We start from the raw sequence: 20,141 nt of genomic DNA on the forward strand, positions 1-20,141 counted from the left end.
CTAGAAGAATTCAGGTAAGAGAAAACAAAAGTGTTCAAAGGATTATCGTCACAAGATGGAAAGAACATAGTAAGTTTGGGAATCAAGGATGTTGTACCCTTTTGTTATCAGTAATGAGCAAGATGATAGAAGAAGTCCATGAAATTTCATGTACACTGGTAAATACGTAATTAAGCAGGTTTAGTAATAGAGAGAAGTAAGGGAGTTCAAGAAGAAGGTCATTACCCTCAGATTCCTACGACATGTTCTAATATTAGTAGTCTAAAAAAATAGGGTTCTGGACCACTGTTGGAAGATGGAGGGGTAGGGCAGAGGAATTGATTGAGGAGTAAAGATACTGCAAATGATGGGACCAGATAAGGGCCAAGACTAACATCCACAGAGTGCTGTTGAATAAGAAAAAGTGAGAGATAGAGAGTAAGCCAGAGAATACTTAGAAACTAACCATAGATTGTTCATAAACTTGAGAGGAAGAGGTGAAAAAAACAAGGAGTCATATAAAACAAGACAAAATAGTAGGCATAAATATGCCTCTACTATGGAGGAACAAGAACATTTCTGGGAAGCAGAACTGAACAGGGTAAGTTCTGATGATCCAAGGAGCAGAGACTAGTAGTTTTCAGGTGGGTTACATTGACCTTAACAGTTAAAACATTTTATAGTAAACAAAAATAGAGTAAAAACCAGTCTATGGGCATGAAGAGGAGCATGGGACATGAGCAACAGGAAACCATGAATTCAGGAACCTTGTGACTCTGGAAATAATGGAATAATAATAAAGGTGGCTGAGAGTGAAGCTTTTGAGTTGATATCTTGAAACAGCATTCCTCCACTGTCTCTCATGACCGAAGCGGGAGAAGGTTAGATTCTGTCAGAGAGTGAGGACACCAAGAAGCAAAGAAACAAAGAGGATTTGAATTCTCTATATGGAGCCAGGAGTTAGGGGAGATACCTCCTGGGTAGATTTGACCCTTGCTCTGGGGTCAAGCAGGCCACAGGCTGAGTCATCAGTGTCTTGCATGACACCTGTATTCCAGGAACTTCTGACTTACGTGCAGGCCATTCTCATGCCAAGGAATGAGACTTTAGGTACCTATAAGCAGATCACAGAGCCACAGCTAGAATTCTGTGGATAGACAAGAACTATTAAAATGTTATCTCTTCCAAGGAGTTAATAGAAAATGGGAATTAGGTACACTGCTTTGAAGCAGTGGACTAGGAGGTAGAAAGAATAACAAAGAAGTGGGAGAGGAGTCTAAGGGGGGATGGGAAGGAGGGGAGGGAGGAGGGGTGGTAGGGAGAACTGTGATTGGAATGTAAAATGACATCAAAAATTAAAAAGAAGGGGAGGTTGTGGACTGTGTTGTCAAGAGTTGGCTGTATGCAGTTGGATGAAAGTGAATTCATATCTCAACTTAGAAACATGCATGTGAAGTGCTGGGGCACTTGTTGCTTGGGGTTCTTTGCATGCATGTTGAATTGACTGACTGACACTACCTTCACAAAGATATTGCAAAGAATACAGATTTTTCACTAGTTTTGGGGAAGGATGGGAGTGGAGAGCCCTACACATGAGCTCTACAACCTTTGGGCAGTAGGAACAAGCCACATCATAGAGCAGAGTTGGAAAGGGTGAACACTTGTAGTTATCTGCCTCAAGAAAGAAAAGAAAATGGTAATTAGGTACAGCAAAATATTGCTAAGCAGAGTCAACAGCCCATTGATAATGGCTAGCACCATTTGTGATGCCACTATCCTGAGGAGCCCACAAGATTATTTTTCCAAAAGATTTCTAACTAGACAGATAATGAGCAGAGGACCTGTGGGAAACAGGGCAGGTGATGGAGTGGTGTTGAGTCAGGAACACGGACTCACACATGGAAAGAGATGAAACCAAAAAGGTCTTAGAAGACTGGAAGCTATACCAAGACTATTTCAAGAATACCAGAGTGATGGGGACAGGAAGGAATTGTTTCAGAACTCAGTTAGGTCTGTGGATAAGAAGCACAGTGAAGTCCTGGATTAGAGAGAAGATGGAAGAGCAAGAGCATGAGGAATATGGGACACCAAGAGGGTATGACCAGGAAAGATGTGTTAGCTTGAGGAGCAAAGGGAGGTGATTGGGAGTGGCAGGAATTTGGACTGGGATCATCACAAACCAGATGCCACTGTCATGGAGTTTAGCTTGTGATGCAGAGAACATTTAGAGACTTGGACAGCTAAGTGATGCAAAGAATATGAAAGCCTACATTACTCTTTATCCATTTTGGTCCTCTATTTCAGTATCATAGAGTGACTATAGATAATTAGGTAGAGTCTTCAAGGCTCCTAATATGGAAATTTCTCTCTGTCTCTGTCTCTGCCTCTGTGTGTGAGAGTACGAGTGTATGAATGTATGAGTGTGTGAGTGTGTGCATGTGAGTGTGTTAGTGTGTGGTGTCTTATTGGGGATTGAAATCAGTGCCTTGTGTATGCTAATGATCCAGTAATCCATATGTTCAGTCCCACTATAAAATTTTTAAAGGAACAGTGGATACTTTCTCTAACTCTGGAGTTCCAGGATGGAGCATAGCTCACATATTGATACCGAAGCTGCACAATGAATTTCATTATTCCATGAAATTCATAATCAGCTTTCATGAAGCCATTAAGCTTTTGTAACCACTTTCCCAAATCACAAACGACTGCTAAGCTCCTAAAATTTTAGAAGTCTTAATTTATGTAAAACAAAATTTTAAGACAGTCAAGACTTCCTTCCAAAGCAGAGAAGTCAGTTGTATGTTGATATTGTTCTTCATTCAGAATTCAGTAAATATTCACTGAATAGCAAGTGTGTGCCAGGCACCATTCCATACATTGGGAAAAACAGTGAGGGAAAAAGAAAACAAGCCCCAAGTTGAGGAAGCTCAGTTCTAAGGGAGAAACGCAGAAAGTCAGTATAAAAAATAATAGGTGTTACTTTCAGGGGGAAGTGAAGTGAAGTATGAATTAGGGTAGATGTTTCCAGGGGTGCTGGCAAACAGCTGCTTTCCATAGCGTTCAGACATCACTGGTGGCAAGAGGCCTTTAGCAGGGAGCTGATGCAAAGGAGCCAGCAATGGGTAATCTGGAGGCAGTGTGGGTATAGAAATAAAATGATAAAGGGATGATGGATCTCCAACAAGATCAATTTAGTAGAGAGGATGAGAACGAGGTCAATGTCTATCCTGCAGTCCAGAGAACAAGCCACAGCATTATCCAAATTCTGATGTATTTTAACATTTGTATCATCCCAATGATAATTCCAGTTTCAAGGGCTACATAGTGGTTAAGAACAGACTTTGAGAGATGGGGACACATCTCTGTCAGTGCACAAGAAACATGCCATGTTTGCTCTCTAGTACTGCACAAAGAAGATAGTGACTTTAGGTGAATTTAGATTCTGACCTATGGGGCTGAAGAAATGGTTCAGCAATTAAGCGCATTTGATGATCTTCCAAAGGATTGGAGTTCAATTCTCCCATAATGTGATTCAGAACCATCTATACTCAAGTTCTGCAGCACCTGTTGCCCTCTTTTGCCACAGGAATGCAAGTGGGGCATAGGTACATGTGCAGGCAAAACAAACAAACAAACAACAACAACAACAAAACACAGACACATAAAATATAATGAAATAATTTAAAATAAAAAGTTAATTCAGACCCATTTAAGCTGTTTGCCTTGGTAAACCTCCACACACCAGTCATCCTGACATACCTTATAACCCATGATACAGTAGTAATAATAATAACTGCCTCATACTGTTGTAAGGATTAAGAGACAGGCTAGTTAGTCATAGGGAGATGATAGTTAAGGAAATCTTAATATATACAAAGTGCTTCTTACAGAATATAATTCAATTGCCACCTCTACCACCTCATTGCATTGTATGGGGAAATAAAACCCTCTAGTTTTATTCCCTTAATGATTACTGTTGGTTCTGAGTATGAGATAATTTTACCAACTCTACGGGAAGCAACTTGTTGATTTTTCGTCATGAGCTCAACAGAAATGACAGCCTGAATGTCAGTTCCAAGTGAACCTGTGAAACTCACTGACTGCAATAGTTTTAAGGGGCATGGCTGATTTTTACAGGGTTTCCCACAGGGCTCCTACTGAATATAAGCGAAAGGCATGCCGTGGAATGTTATCCAACCAGGTGAATTTTTTCCTACAAAAAATTATGATCCTGCATGTGCACACACAGGCACACACACACACACACACACACACACACACACTTACTTTAGTTGTTTAAAGGCAAAAAATCTTATATTTTACCATAGGTGTAAAAAAAAAAAACAAAGAAAATCTTCTCCCTACTCCTCCTAAGTCAGATTTTTAAAAATGCAATAGAGTTGACATAGTGGTTATAAGGCAACAATTATGGACAGAAAATATCTTTTAACATTTTTACATTTCTGATTTCACATTTTAACTTAAAGTTCATGACATTAAAATTTGCCTAAAACATTTCTAAAGTAACTGTTCAGGATGTTCTGTAGGGAAAAAATGAGGAAATTATTGAATTTCTTTGTAAAGAAACCCATGGTTTCCTAAAGCACACAAAGTTGTTGCCAAGCATCTCTACACAGTGCCTCCTTGGAAAATAGCAGTGTCCAAAAATAAGCTTTGTGTAACACTTGAAGTTGTGCAAATTTAAACCTATGTACATATTATTCACTGTGAGTCAAATGAAATTATTAAGCAACTGTAGCTAACATTTGTATTAGCTGGCTACTAGAAATTTCTGAAATGAAATGAATTTCATTTATCATGTGCCTTGTATAAAAGAAAGCAAATACTATGATCTATTTATTAAATAAATTAAATTTATTGCATAAAATTTACAAATGTACTCCTGAAGTTTAAAACATGGATCACCCTGTCCCTGTCCCTCCCTCCCTCCTTCCCTCCGTCCCTCCCTCCCTCCCTCCCTCTCTCTCACACACTCTCTCTCTCCTTCCTTCCTTTTCTTTTTGTTAAGACAGTGTCTCACTATGTAGACCAGACTTTGATTCACAGAGATCAACCTGCTTCTGCCTTATGACTGTGGAATTAAAGATATGTGCCACTATGTATAAGTAAAATGTGACCTTAGAAAAAGAACATTGGTGACAATGCTACTTTCTGAATTTGTTAACATACAAAATTCAAGCATTTGAGGAGAGTTTGAGATGAAAATGAACCCATCTGTTCTAATTTCAAGATGTTATGTAGCTAGGTTCTAAGTAACTTCACTCATGTCACAAAACTAAAACTAGAACTTTTTCCATTCCATTATGATTTTTCTTTTACTTTCAGATGTAGTGGGTATATGACTTAATTTGTTTCACATTCATCCATTGCTGACTACCAACATTATCCAGGGCAGAAAAGCAGGTCCTCAAGCCTCTATTTCTTTACCATTATGTCAAATTGTTGATATAAGTATTGATCCTTTTCATTATCTGTAACTAGTGAAATGTGTTTAAAACTATGCTTCTAATTTTAGAATATTAGAATTAAAAAACCCACAGTAAAAGTTCGGCAGGTTAGGTCCCCCTGGGCAACACCAAAGAGAGGCTGCATGCTGACATATGCATAACCTCTAACACAGTGAACTCCTTTTCTCTGACATGCTTCTTAGGTGGTGTGTGATCTTTATTCTTCATATTTCATTTTCATTTACAGAAAGCAAGGCACAAAGCCGAAAGTGTGGATTTGTGTGGTGCACAAATAGAATGGGCCAAGGAAAAATCGAGCAGAAAGAGTGTCTTTCAGGTAGGAATGGCACATGTACTCAATTTATTCCTGTTTCCTCTAAACTGGAGCTCTCTTGGGTAATCAGAATAAGACTACCTTTCTGTGGTATCTTCAATGTGAATGAACTATTTGTCTGAAGGTCATTATGAAAGGCTGACTCTGGCTCTTCTTCCTTGTGGATCCGAAGGTTTATTTTGTGTTTTCCCCTGATGACTGGTTACTATCTAAACAACAACAACAAAAACAGATGCTCCATGTTGATTATTTATAACAATGTCATTGAATTTTGTGGTGTATTTGATAGCTGTTTAGGGTGCCAACCTGGAACACTTTACTTAAATGTATGTGATGCACACTTTCAAACATACAGAAATTACAATTCACTAATTATAAGTTATCTCATTCATTGCCATCCCTGTCTTCCAGTCATTAACAACATTTACCAGTGGAAGTAAGGGAGAGCAGAGTAGCCTGATGGTGACAGCAAGGGCATATGTAAGAGAGGTGGGAGAGTAATCCCAATGCATAATATGCATGTAAGAATTATCAAAGTACAAATTTAATTGTAAATAATTTTAAATTGGATCCTATTATATTAAATGTTTCACTTTGATAGGAAAAATTGCTATGATTGATTAACATTGATAATCATATTCCACTGAGTGCAAAATAAACCACAAAATCCTTGAATGACCAGAAACTAGAAACTTTGGAACTTCATACATGATATTACCAAACCATTATTTGACATGATTTTTCTTTAATAATTAATTCAGATTATTAGTTTTTCTATTTTAGGTGGAATACAAAATCTGCATCTTCAATTTTTTATTGTAGAATTATTCCATTTATGGGTGAAGGAAGCAGACTCATACTTATTTACTAATATTAAATATTTTCTGCAGCAATTTTACTTTTGAAGTAAAAGGCAGTTATTATGTAATTAAGTACATTGATAAAATTGGTATAGGGACTTACAGTTGCATAGGTGGGTGGCATTTTCCGTTTCTACTTCCCACATGTTCACTTCCTGTGTGTCCAGTATGGGCTACATCCTCCAGAAATTTATTCAGATATACTAAAATATTCCGATTTAAGAAGAAATAGCAAACTGCACATGTCCTAGAATAAATTATCTTTCTGTTTCTAGTTTTACTCTACTTAAATATAGAGATGTTTTCAACCAAAAATTAAGTGAAAGGATAGATATAATTATCATCTGTCAACTAAAAATAAAATTTTAAAAAAGAAAGAGGAAGGAAGGAAGGAAGGAGGCAGGCAGGCAGGAAGGCGCATGTAGATAGCGGTGATCTCAAACCAAATGGCAGTGAATTTAGAGAATCAAGGTATAAATAATGAAATGAACTTTGTTTGAGACTGAGAAGGTAAGGATCAGTAAAAATACCCTCTCCTCTAATTCCTTTCTCTTGGTGTTATTCTGATACCACTAATAGAGTGTAAAGTCATAATTCTGGTAGCTGACAATCTGTGACAGGAATTCTCAGCACATGGGTCATGACCCCGTGAGAAACCTCTACCTCCCAAAAATATTTACATTATGATTCATAACAGTAGCAAAGTACAGCTACAAAGTAATAATGAAAAATCATTCTATGCTTGGGGGGTCACCATAATATGAGGAACTGTATTAAAAGGTCAGAGTGTTAGGAAGGTTGAGAACTGCTGATCAAGGATGTGCTCAGATAAGCTAAATGTTGCAGGCTTACATGTGTTGTGGGTCCCCAATTAATAAAGTTGTAAAAGAAGATTGTGTTCAATTTTAAGTAAACAATGCTTGTACAGTGGAACATTTCTTAGATTTTTTTGATGCCAGTCTTTCTACATGTATCTCTATAAGGTTTCAACTAGAGCAAAAATGAGTCAGCTGTCAACTCTGTGTGATACAAAAATGATGACATATATCATCCTTAGCTTTTTGAAATATTGTTAAGGTTCATTCTTTTATGATTTCCACTTGATATATATATATATATTTCTGAATACAGGTTCTTCCGATGACACTGAAGTTTCTTTCCCCTTTTACAAATTTAGTGCTTGAAAATTCTTGTCATCTATTTTTGCTTGTAATGTAATTGAACAATTCATAGGGCCTTGAGCCTTCGATATTTAGACAGATGATTGGCAAGTGGGTACATATGCAGATAGATAGCATGATAGATGAGTGTATAGGTAGATGGTATATGGATGAAAGGTGAATACATCCTTGATAGTCTTATAGAGAGAATTAAAAAGTTATTATAGAGATATTGTGAATACCAAAGTTTTTTTTGTTTTTACGAGACAGGGTTTCTCTGTATTGTTTTTGAGGCTCTTGGTCCAGCCCAGCCTCAAACTCACAGAGATCCACCTGTCTCTGCCTCCCAAGTGCTGGGATTAAAGGCGTGCACCACCACCGCCTGGCTGTGAATACCAAAGTTAAAGGACAATTATGGTATCATTTTTTTTCTGCTCATTCATTTTGGAAAAGTCATTTGACTTGCCATGACCTTAGGTAAAATTTATTAATATGCACCCACAGAGTAGACCGGAATAGTCAACTCTTTGAGTAAAATAACAAGTTACTTTTATAGTTCTGTTAACAAAAAATGCATTGGGAAGAATTTGCCAGACAACTAAGTCCAGATGACATGTATCAATATTTGATTAGATACATTAGTGGGCTAACTCTCAACTGATCAGAATAAACATGATTATAGCTCAAAAATACAGTATTAAGTCATGGAAGGTTGTCTTAGTGTGTGAGGGTCTCTTTACCTACTGAATAATGAAACGTTTCTTCCTGACTGAAAAAGACCCTTCTAACTTTAGCTGAGGTACCACATCAAAAATAGTTTTAGGATTCCAAGTTTGATTAGCTTGGATATTCAATCTCAGCCTATGAATTATAGATTACAGTCAGCAAATGACTATTGAGATTTTTAGTTCCACAAGAATCAAAGAAGAGCAAAATTAGAAATAATTTAAAATTTGATATCTGTCTTTAAAGAGTTGAAGGATTGGCAATTATATACCACATAATTGCCATGTCTACAGAGAAGTAAAACTTGAAATGAATAGGAAAACAAACAAAAAATTGGGAGTGCCTGAGATATGCTGAAAGCACATATTTTTATACAAAAAAATGGAATATTTTTCATTCACTGTTTGTAAATTTTAGACATCTGACTTGTTCATTTTCTGTATTTAACAAAATTCAAGTTTTATTTACAGTCAAATTTCCATGAAACTCAGTGTGGATTCCATCTTCTTCTAATGGTACATGCAAATGTCATGATGACAAAATTATAACTTTGGTATGTAATAACTCTTAATAAATCAAAATGATATTCACTTTCTGAGACCAGGAACCTCTGCCTGTTTTGGAACCTGAATCTATGTGCTTACTTTTGTCTGATAGGCATTGTTCAATAGCAAGTAACTTTTTAAAAAGTGGTGTTCTCTTTCATAATGCATTATCTATGACATGTGTCCAAGAGTGTATAAAGACATCTTTAAAGAAAATAATTAGGTGAACATTGATACTGAATTACTTGTTCTTAACAAATGCAGTGAGCATTTACACACACACACACCACACACACACACAGATTTGTGCTTATGAAAGGGCCATATAGATTCTAAAGGTAATTAGTGAGTGTTCATTGCTCTGACTTTTGTTTAATTTTGCAGAAAGGATGAAATCATGGAACATCACAATTTTGATGTAGCTTGAGAAAATATTTAGCCCATGAGTAATTTGGGATGAACTTTGGGCAAGTTTTCTTAGTTAACTAAAAGCAATGCCAGGTCTTCATCAGAGAAAGCCTGGGCAAAACGATTTATGCGCAAATCACATGTTTTAAACATTTCTGCTAAGTGCTGGTTTGCTCTTTTGTGTTTAGCCTGAAATTTAAAGCACTAAGGATTAAAAGGATTACAACATAATCTTAAATAATCCCAAATGTCATTTACAGAGAGATAGTTGTAATAACTAAACAAAACTCCACTAAAGGGTGGCAGTACTGTAAGACAGCATCCAAAGCATAAGGGGAGCTAGCATCTTCTCTTTCCTCCCTGGCCACAGTAGGCCTTTACACTGCCTTGCATCAGGAAGTTAAACTGGTAACACAGTTGTGAAATCAGTTGCGAAACACAAAGTTTGAGGGAAGCTTCAAAAAAATCTTCTTGTTTCAAAATTGAAGGGAAATCTTCATTTAGGGTCTTTTTCTTCGTTTGTGCTTGAGGTAGCCTGGAAAACGTATTTGAAAGTTTAGGGTGGGAATTGATGACATGCTTTTTTTTTCTTGTTTTTTCCTCATTAGGAGGGAAGATGGTAACTAATTATTTAAGATATTGAATCCTCTGTCCTCTGCAGACATATTTTCCTCAGGCCTAATGCGGCTGAATAAGTCTTGGTGTCTTATAAACAACTTTTATAAAATTTTTTCTTTTGAATTTATTGGCTTTCTGTAGATTATGCATGTTAAGTTTTAAAATTCTACCATGAGTAGAACTATGTCAGCTGTCTCTCTGTGAGACAGAAAACATGGAGATGACTTAAGGAGATGAACGTTCAATTTATCTCCATCAACAGTTTAGAACATAAATACTGTGTTCAAATGTCTAGGATTTGACATTGTCTCTTTAATACAGAAACACATCTGCAGAGAGGGACCCTGTTCCCTACAAGGAAAGTAAAGTTGGAGTAGGTTTAGCATTTAACTACTCAAGTTACTTTTCTGATTCTGGGTAAAATCCTCTGGCTATGCCATACATTAAATATATTCATGTAATGTGTTTCCATGGATATGCATTATAACTAAACATAATTTGATTGCTCATCCTGATCTGACATGTCTTAGCTTAACATATTTTAGTACTACTTAAGTTTATTAACGCAGACATAATTTAATAACCTGTTGGAAAAAGCTACTTTAAGCCAAAAGGAAAACTACTGCTATTTCACTTTTACACATTTATTGTGTCAAGAGTGGCAGTTTAGAATAAATCTGAGCTTTTACTGATTTTTCTCTATTTTGCAAGGCGTGTAGTTAGACTAATGCAAAGGGGAGATTCTTTACACTTAATGCATTAATTTGAAGTAAGTCTGGTTACAGTTGGCAGAATTGCTCACAGTGTCTTAAAGAGCATGGAGTCAAAAAGAAACAAGAGGAAAGAGAAGCATCAATACCTAGCATAGCTTTGGTTTCCTTGACAGCTTGCCCTCCACTATTTCATCTGCCTACTAAACACTTAGCCATACTGCAGCGGCATAGTGGAGAGACATTTGAGTCTGGGGACCTGCATGTTTTCAGTTGAACTTCATAGAAACTCAGAGCAGGTTTCCTTTTTCAACTTTCAGGGTATCCCACTGAGAAAGGGCGAGATAACAGGCCCTCCTCCATCACCCTCCTGTCTGTGTTAAAAAAAGAAAAGGTCCTTCTGTGTATTTGAAAGCAGCTACAAAGAAGTAACTTTAATAGTTATACAGATGCTCATCATTATTTGTTTGCTCACTAATCAAATCATCTCATAACATTAAGCTTGAAATTCCAATTGTGAATTTCAGCAGAATCTCAATGAGGGTGATGCATATTGTAAAATGCAACTAACTTTGGAGAACTTCAACTTTTATGCACTGCCCTCAGTTGCTAAATAGTTAATAGGCCAAAAGAAAAATATTTTCATGTGTTGTTTTCAGGATATGCGTCCTTCTGCCTTGTTTAGATTTTAGTATTCATTATTTTTTAAAAATGCCATTGCTGCAATATCTAGTTGGAATAAACTAGTTAATGAATGGAATGCACAAGTTAATATGGTAACAGAAGCATATTCCTCTGATATTTTCTAACAAGCTCTAAAATGAAACTTGTAGAGACAACTTCAGTAACAATTGTCCCCAAATGAAAGAGAGAGAAGGGACACTTCCTGTTCCCCTTCTAGGGTGTCAGAGAAAGATTTTATTTTGATTGGAAGGAAATAGAATGATTAATTTGTGAATGTTGGCTTCAGTATGTCAGGGAGATTATGCTACAAAGACTTAATTTTGGAATTAGGGCTCTCTCTCTCTCTCTCTCTCTCTCTCTCACACACACACACACACACACACACACACCTATATGACTGGCTGTGAAAAAGAAGTCCTGAACACAAGAGAAAAGTGAATGTACTCAAATTTTGATGAAACCAGAACATATTAGCTCTGACTAGTAAAGGGACAGTAGAACGAAGACAGGTCCAAGTACACCAATAAGATGAGGACATGTACATCCCTTCGGACCAAATCACTGGGAAACCTTGGCTTTTTACTCATTTAATTTTGAGGAAAATAATAAAGGTCTTTGAACCACTCCCTCACGATCTAAAGCTACTGAAGGCCCACTGCTAGAGCACTGCAATCTTATCTGTTCACACTAGCGTCAGACCAGAATGAAACTGGAGGGCAGTAGACATTATACCAACCGTATTGATAGGTTTTACAACCAAATCGGTCAAAGAAACTAAGATGTAAGCTTTCCCATGATGACATAAATTAGATCAACTTTTGAACCGAAAGGAATGAACTTGTCATGTGCATTTTTCTCAGAAGAATAGATGGATGTGGCCTAATGGACTAAAGCCACTGCTTTGTTCCCTTTGACTTCTGAAGTAGCTGGGCTGTGGGGTGGAGATAAGATCCTTTCATTTAGACAGTTTGAGTTTCCCTCTGATCTTAGACTGCCTGCAGCAAGCTGTCCTTTACTCCTTGGGTTTGTGCTGGGACTCCTACCACTCATGAAACTTCTTTATTTCTTCATGCTTTGGAAGAGCTTCCATGCTGGTCTTCAGGCTTTCCATGGGTGTCTGTGGCTCACTGCAGTTCCTTGGTGGTGTGCACAAGATGAGGTTTCTAGGTACCTTGTAACAAATCTTAGGTCTTCAGACTATACAAAACAGTGGGAACAAATACAACCTGGACCCTAGGAAAAGTTTCATGGGATTGAAGTAAAATTACTAAGAACTACAATTTTTCTACTTGTGAATTTTCATCTTGTATAAAGTACAGAAAATATGACTTTGATTCTGGCAAGACAGCCCCCCAACCAAGGGCTCTCTTTTGCATATCTGTTTCAGAATTCTTATTTCATATTTGTAAAACAAAGTAGCCATGTTTACTTCATGCTGAGTCTGGTTTTCTTTCCTTTTTAATAGCAAACAGATGTATTCCAGAAAAAACGAATAGTTTAATCCCTAAAGTTGGTATATAATATATGGAGCCAATAAATTGTAACACAGTTTACAGCCTGTCTGTGAGGAAGACAGAGTAAAATAAAATCAAGTAACTTGGGAAAGCAAAAAATCACCTTCAGATAAATAGCCAGTGCCATTCAGTTTTTAGAAAGACAAGGTAATGGGGCTGTATCTGAAGGCAAGCATCACACACACACACACACACACACACACACACACACACACACACACACACAATGTTTATATGCCACTAGCCACAAGAAGGAGGAAAATCTGGGCAGTGGTAAGCAAAACTCTGAAACCTCAGAGCAATGTTTAAAGCAGTATAGGAAAATAACAAAGCAAGCATCATAAACAAAGGCTTGAAATGAGCTCAAGAAAACAAACAGCCAGTTTCTGATGCAAAGCAATGCCAGAACTCACTCACTAGAGAGGCCTTATGTGGGATCTATGCAGAATCATTCAATATATGAATGTAGCATTGCACTTTAGCAGAAAGTACAGATTTAAAAGCAAGGATATAATTTAGGAACATATATGTATAAGCAAATGCAAGTATGAATACAGTCAACTAGTTGAAAAAGGAGGCCATGAATTTGAAGGAGAGTGAGAAGGGGTATGTGAGAGGGTTTGGAGGGGAGGAAAGGGAAGGGAAAATTGTTGTAATTAAGTTATAATCTCAATTTTTCAAAAGGCAGGATATAGAACCTAGGAAGATGGCTCCATGGGAAAGAGGCCTTGCTGTGAAAGATTGAGGACATGAGTTCAAATCCCTACACCCTTGTAAAAGGCTCTGGGTGACCCTGTAGGCCTCTGACTGCAGCGCTGCAGGAAGTAAAAAGGAGCATTTCTAAGACTTCCTGATTCAGAGTAGCTCTAGTGTCAGTGAGAGATAATATTTCAGGGGAATCAGGGGGAGAGAACAGAGCCCAACTTGCAACACTGCCCCCATCCTATGTGAAAATACACACACGTCACATTGTGTTAGTCGGTTTGTGCTATTTGTTTTGTCAGTTTGACACTAGCTAGGGTTGTCTTGGAAGAAGATCCTCAATTAAGAAAACCCCTCCATCTGATAGCCAGTAGGCAGGTCTGCGGAGCATTTTCTTGATTGATTATTGAATCAGGAGGTCCCAGGTTACTGTAGGTGGTGACACTCCTAGTCAGGGAGTTCTGTGTGGTATAAGACAGACAGGCTGAGTAAGCCATGAAGGAGTAAACCAGTCAGCAGGGGTCCCCTATGACCTGTGCTTTAGCTCCTGTCTCCAGGTTCCTTCCTCTGGTTCCCCTCATGGTGCATTTTGATCCCTTAACCAATTAACCCTCTCCTGCCCAGTGGCTTTTCTGGCCATGGTTTCATGGTCTTTATCACAGCAATAGAAACGTAACTAAGACACACATACACCATGTAAACATACACATGTGCACACACACACACACACACACACACACACACTCACACAGGGACATAAAACACTGCAGCACACTTAACGCTTCTTGGAATCCGAAGAGGCCGGGATATTGAAAAAAATGGGTGGCTTACGTGTAATAACGGAATGAAAATGACTTTGGGGGAGGAAACTGAACTCAGCAACAGTTTCCTGTTGTTGTTGTCTGGGGACAGTGTTCTCATACATCATGTAAATGAATTTCTTCTTGGTGGAGACCCCGTGCCTAGCCTCACCATTTTATGGAGCATTTCATCTCCCGCATGGATGGAGGCTTCCTGACTCATTGCAGGGTGAATGGCCAACCCAAGCTGTTTACAGTGACAGAGTAAACACCTCGTTGCAGAAGTGACTCCATGACTCCTGAGCTACTGACAGGAGTACCTTTAGTACCTTAGACAGACCTTGGAAGTTCTGTTGTATTTTATCTGCTATTTAGATAATCGTTTCATTTTTAAGAGTCTCAAACTCAAGATAGAGTCAAAGACACACCTCCGAAGCCTGGTTCTACTATGGATTTGAACTGCGATCATGACGGGGATCTTGAGTGCACCGGTTAGGTTTACAGTATGTGCTGATAAATGTGGTGGGGAGCATGCAGAACCTTTCTTCTTTGATAGGCACTCGGGATCATACGCAAGCGCAGATTTTACTGCTCACCTGAAAGGAACAAGCCTCTAGCTGTCCTCAGCTCGGTATCAAATGAAATTCAGCCGCATTTAATGTTTAATCAGCATAATAAATATTTGTGCTAGAAAACAAATGTGTCCCACAAAATACAATTAATGGCATGAAAACCTGGCTGGCCTCATGGCAAATTTGTCCTTTTACTAAAGAATTGTTCTATTAGTAACACAGGAAATCTTAGATGGGCTGCACAGACTGCTGCATTATTCATAAAAGCATTGCTGCCATCTGGTGGCCGATTGGCAGTTCAGCACAGACTGCTAATCCCATTTGACTGGGTCTCCTGTGAGGAATGAAGACAAGGCTCTGGGTGGTTAAAAAAAAAAAGTGTGAACAGTTAGGCTTAGATGCCATTCACTTGACGACTGTTCTTGCTCTCCACACTGTGATAGAATGAAAGACTCAAGGAGCTAGTGCGATACTCATTCATTTTTGGCCTTAAAGTGAATGTATATTTTACGAGGCTTATCTAAGGAAGTTCCTCTTGGCTGTTGTTGACTGACAAATTTTATTGACATTCAGTTCTGTTGGCAAATAAATATGTACTCAAATATTAGGAAGATTTATCGAATCTAAAGATATGTTATTTTGTGTAAATAAGAATATATGTGAGATGCTGTAATCCCTCATTTGGATCTAAGCATGAATTTTCTTAAGTTATCATTCACTAAGTCTGCTTTTGGAAATAATACAATTTATAATATCAAAAAGAAAAAATGAACAGCAATTCATAAAACTTGAGATTCTATCTCAGTCACTGAAGGGTTTTAGAAAGAAATCTGATTAATTGTACATGACTCAGAAACCTATAAGGTAATATTTCTTTGAGGATTTAGAAAATTAATGACAAATATTCAGGTCATATTGCACTTTAAGAGGCTGATGATTCATGATTTATTCTCATTCAAATGAGAACACCATTGTGTCCTGGACCATTCTAAAACTTTCTAGAATCATAGACTGGCTCATTGTATGTGATAAAATTCCGAACCTGAGAATGGATATTTATGTAGATCAGAAGTCTTTGAAGAACATAAGATATAATGAGTTAAAATTGCCCCAGGAGGGAGGTTGGAGAATTCCTTGAATTCTCAGAGAAGGTATTTAATAGTTAATGTTCATGTTCCAGTGTTCCATTAAACTGCCTTATGACTTAGTAAAAATCAGTAACAAAGCGGCATCGCACAACACTGCAAGAATTATAATATTGAATGAATGTTATTCTTTACCATGAAAGTTACAAGTGACTGTTTTTAAAGAAAGACATTTGGATTTTATTTTTAAATTCTTGGGAAGGCTTTGATTCTATGTATACGCATTTGCTATTACCTCTGTTACTAGCTACTTTTGATACTGAAAATATTTCCTTCTTCAATACATTTAATTTGGCTCATCAAAAACCATGTCCCATCTTCCCTGGAAGTAGGCTAAATTCCGTTGCATCCTCCATTCCTCTTCTCCTCATAGTCGCCTCAGGAAGATGATGGAAGCAACAACCCAACAGGCCACATCTGGAAAGTAACAGCCATGACAGTTATCTCTCTGTCTCTTTCATCCGTAAGTGTTCATTTTAAAATAGATCTTTCTCCAAGTAGACTTGAGTACAGTTGCATGGTGACTCTGCAATTGACACACTAAACTTATGGCCATGGTACACAGGTGTTAGTGATAAGTTGCTAATGGTTGTCTCAATAGCATTGGTTTTTTGGCACCTTCTACAACTTAACAGAACATTCCTATTTAGTCAGGAAAATTATTCATACACTGAAACAAATGATGTTACCCTAAACATTTTAGTATACAATTGCTCCACATTACTGCATAGTGGGGTGTTTGGTGGTGTGTTGGTTTATGCCAAATTGTAATACTGACATCATTATCCAGGTGAGAAAGTCTCATTTTCTTTATTAAGAAACTTTAAAACAATCTCTTTAAACATATGGATGTGTCATAGGGGCCTCTGGCTTAAGTTGGGTTCTCTATCTCTGTCACAAAGTCAGAGAAACTAGAAGTTGATCTGCTCTTAGTTTATAAATGGGCAGATCTCAGAAAACAGGTTTGAAGAACCAACAAGAGTGAAATAAAAAGGAAAGCAGCAGATACAATGGACTTTTAAAGTTGGGCACAGGGTAGCATGATGTTAACTAGAATTTTTCACCTAAAGTTCTACAAAATGATAAAATATTATTTTTTCATGGCTTATGGATGCCTCCCTCTGGGCTGGTGTCTTCAACTCTTTCCAACCTTCTGGTCATATGTGGTGACAAAAAGACTCTTTCGGGTATTCTCTTTATAGAACTGGTGAATATCCACAACAGAAAGTAACACATGCATGATGAAGGTTGAAACCAGTAGGCAGGTATGCATGCCAGCAAGTGGAGCCACAGATGTGGAGGGATGTGAGGAAGGAGAAAAGCAATGTATGATACAATATATCTTAGTTGTGGTAAAATGGCGGGAGAGTGACCTTGGTGGGTTGGAGCCAAGGGTGAGTGGGAGACAGACATGCTTGGTTGGGGTGGGGGTTAGGTAGAGAGGGGATAAAGGGAGTGGAGAGAGAGAGAGAGAGAGAGAGAGAGAGAGAGAGAGAGAGAGAGAGAGAGAGAGAGAGAGAGAGAGATGTGGAGACTGGGGAAGGGGAAGAGGAAGAAGAGAAGGAAAGCAGGCCAGGGTACTGCCTGCTTACTGGGCATAAGCACAGGGGTGAAGCACTCTGACAGGTCTCCAAGGGGCAGGGCAGGTGTGCCTGAATGCTAACATTAGTAACATTCAAATATCCATGCAGCTCACAGTAAATGCTACCCAGAGCCTTAGAGATGTAACTGATCTCATGTCTACAGAAGAACTAATAAAAAGTTTTAGTGAAAAATTCCATCCTTTTCCTGCAACTGTATATGGTATTCAGTGCATATTTCATTATCTGGATTTTCTTCATCCTTTGTCATGTTCTCTTTTCCTGCTGGCACATATTTCATGTCCAAGGGTTGTGGGATTCTGTTTTCTTGGCATTTCCTGGCTCCATCATTTGATGCAGTTGATAGTCCACTGCACTCACCAGATATGAAGGCAACATGGGGCTGCTCCCTGAATTACCTACATGCCAGAACCATATTGCTATCAGTATACAGAAATAGTGGTATCTGATTGCTAGAAAGGCCAGCATTCTCCATGAATATACCAGCTGTTTTACTGTATTATTAGTCTATAACTTCAGTGTGCATAGCTACCAGTTACTGGCCATAGTTTTAAGTTAATTACCACATTACTGACACCTTTAGAAGCAAACATCTCCCTATCCTAGGAACAATAATTTCTAATCCAGCAAAGACCAGATTGGAAAACATTGAAGCATAAATATCCCAGGTGTGTTCTATGGTGGCTATTCTTTTTTCTATGTTGGTTCTTTGACAGACATGGTCTACCTTTTGGGATGTTGTGTCAAATGTCACCATGAATCCTGTGCTGTTGACCAGTTTGGAGAGTGTATGCACTTGGGTGTGGTATTGAAGACTTTTTCCTCTAAGGTACCACCTTATTTCACATTTATTTTAGGACACCATGAAACCCATTATTTAGTAAACTTGACAATGTCAGACATTTAGGAAGACAAAGCCATACAGTCTTTTGAAAATCTGTGATCAGGTACTTACTATTTATTCTGACTCAGTGATGAGCCAAAAGTGACTTCTAATTTCTGAGGTTTCTTTGTTTCAGAAGACAAAGTCTTCCTCCATCATCTCCTAAGCTTTAAAAAATATGCATGTGTGAAACTTTTGGTGTAACCCACCACAAAACTTATAGTGATAGCCTACTCCAGATTTTCTTTGAGCTTTTTGAATCTTGCGTCCTCAGAGTCAAAGTACAAATACCACAGCCCGGACATGTTAAAGACTTAGGTTTGTGGTCAGAATTGCCACTCTGCTCGGTCAATGTCTTCCAGAAATGCCGCTATTGCCCAATATGCAACATACATCCAAGCAATAGAAACTAGTTACAGTCATGTAACTGTATGAAATATCTGAGTAAGAGTGAGACTGATGACTTTAATGAAATAAGTAGTTGTTTTAAGCCTCTAAACTTTGGGCTCATTCATCACAAACTAAATAGCTAGCTGATCCAAATTATGCATGTATAAATATAATCTAAGGGTTTGATTTTTATGAGAAGTAAGAGTAGTTCTGAAAATATGAATTAACCCTTTAAAGAGGTCATGGGACCACAATTCATTGTGTCAACTTTTATAATTACTAGCCCAGTTCCATCCTACATGGATGTTGAGAAAAGGCAAGGTAGTAGACTTCATCTGGCCATGTAGCTTTCCTATTACTCAGTGTGTTTATAGAAATAACTGCCTAACAAAGTTAACTTCCAGGAAGGATGCCAGGTTAAAAGGAATCATACCCAAGTCTCAGAATCACATTGGGCTGTCACCCAAAATGTTTGCAACATTAGGTGGAAGCAACATAATCGGGCTTGGAGAGTTCTAAGGGAAAAAAAAACGACAGAGAATGCTCAGGGAACAGTGTGTTCAGAGGCTCCCAGATAGCATCTTTCTTGGCCTCTTGAAAAATAGAGAAAAGTGTATATCTTGCTATTTTTAAGAACAACGTGGACTACAGAATCTAGGGTTGTCACAGATCATTGTTAAGCCAACAACTTTAAAGGTTCTAACCCACAAACTGGGCTGCAAGACTAAGAGAAAATAGAAATACAGTTGGAAAATCTAAACATATCCCAAAAGTTTTTGCATTTCAGGACGCTCCAGGGGAAAGAAAAGAAATTTGATTTTTGTGCAGTTGATGGGAAAACTTGCAAATGGCTTGAGAAAATTAGATTTCTTATATTTTCATTTCAAATGGTATTTTTTCTGTTTGTTTTTTAAAAGTTGAAAATGACCTTACATGTTAAAAGTCATTAGTTAATAATAATTATGAAGGCAATGTAACTTTTGTATTTTAATATTGTAACAATTCTTGATTTTTAAAAGGTATATCTGGAAATTGCCATTTT

General features: G+C 37.8%; 1 protein-coding gene across 1 annotated transcript in view; it reads left to right on the top strand.

Moving 5' to 3' along the window:
* The window catches only part of Arhgap15 (Rho GTPase activating protein 15), a 591,993-nt gene that overhangs the window by 119,974 nt on the left and 451,878 nt on the right, over window positions 1-20,141 (top strand). The window contains exon 6 of the mRNA XM_013112601.3: window positions 5,695-5,784. Within this exon, the coding sequence (XP_012968055.2) occupies window positions 5,695-5,784 (90 nt within the window). The remainder of the gene's footprint in view (window positions 1-5,694; window positions 5,785-20,141) is intronic.

The sequence above is a fragment of the Mesocricetus auratus genome, unplaced genomic scaffold (assembly GCF_017639785.1).
Source record: "Mesocricetus auratus isolate SY011 unplaced genomic scaffold, BCM_Maur_2.0 Super-Scaffold_100004, whole genome shotgun sequence".
In the NCBI taxonomy this organism is placed as follows: domain Eukaryota; kingdom Metazoa; phylum Chordata; class Mammalia; order Rodentia; family Cricetidae; genus Mesocricetus; species Mesocricetus auratus.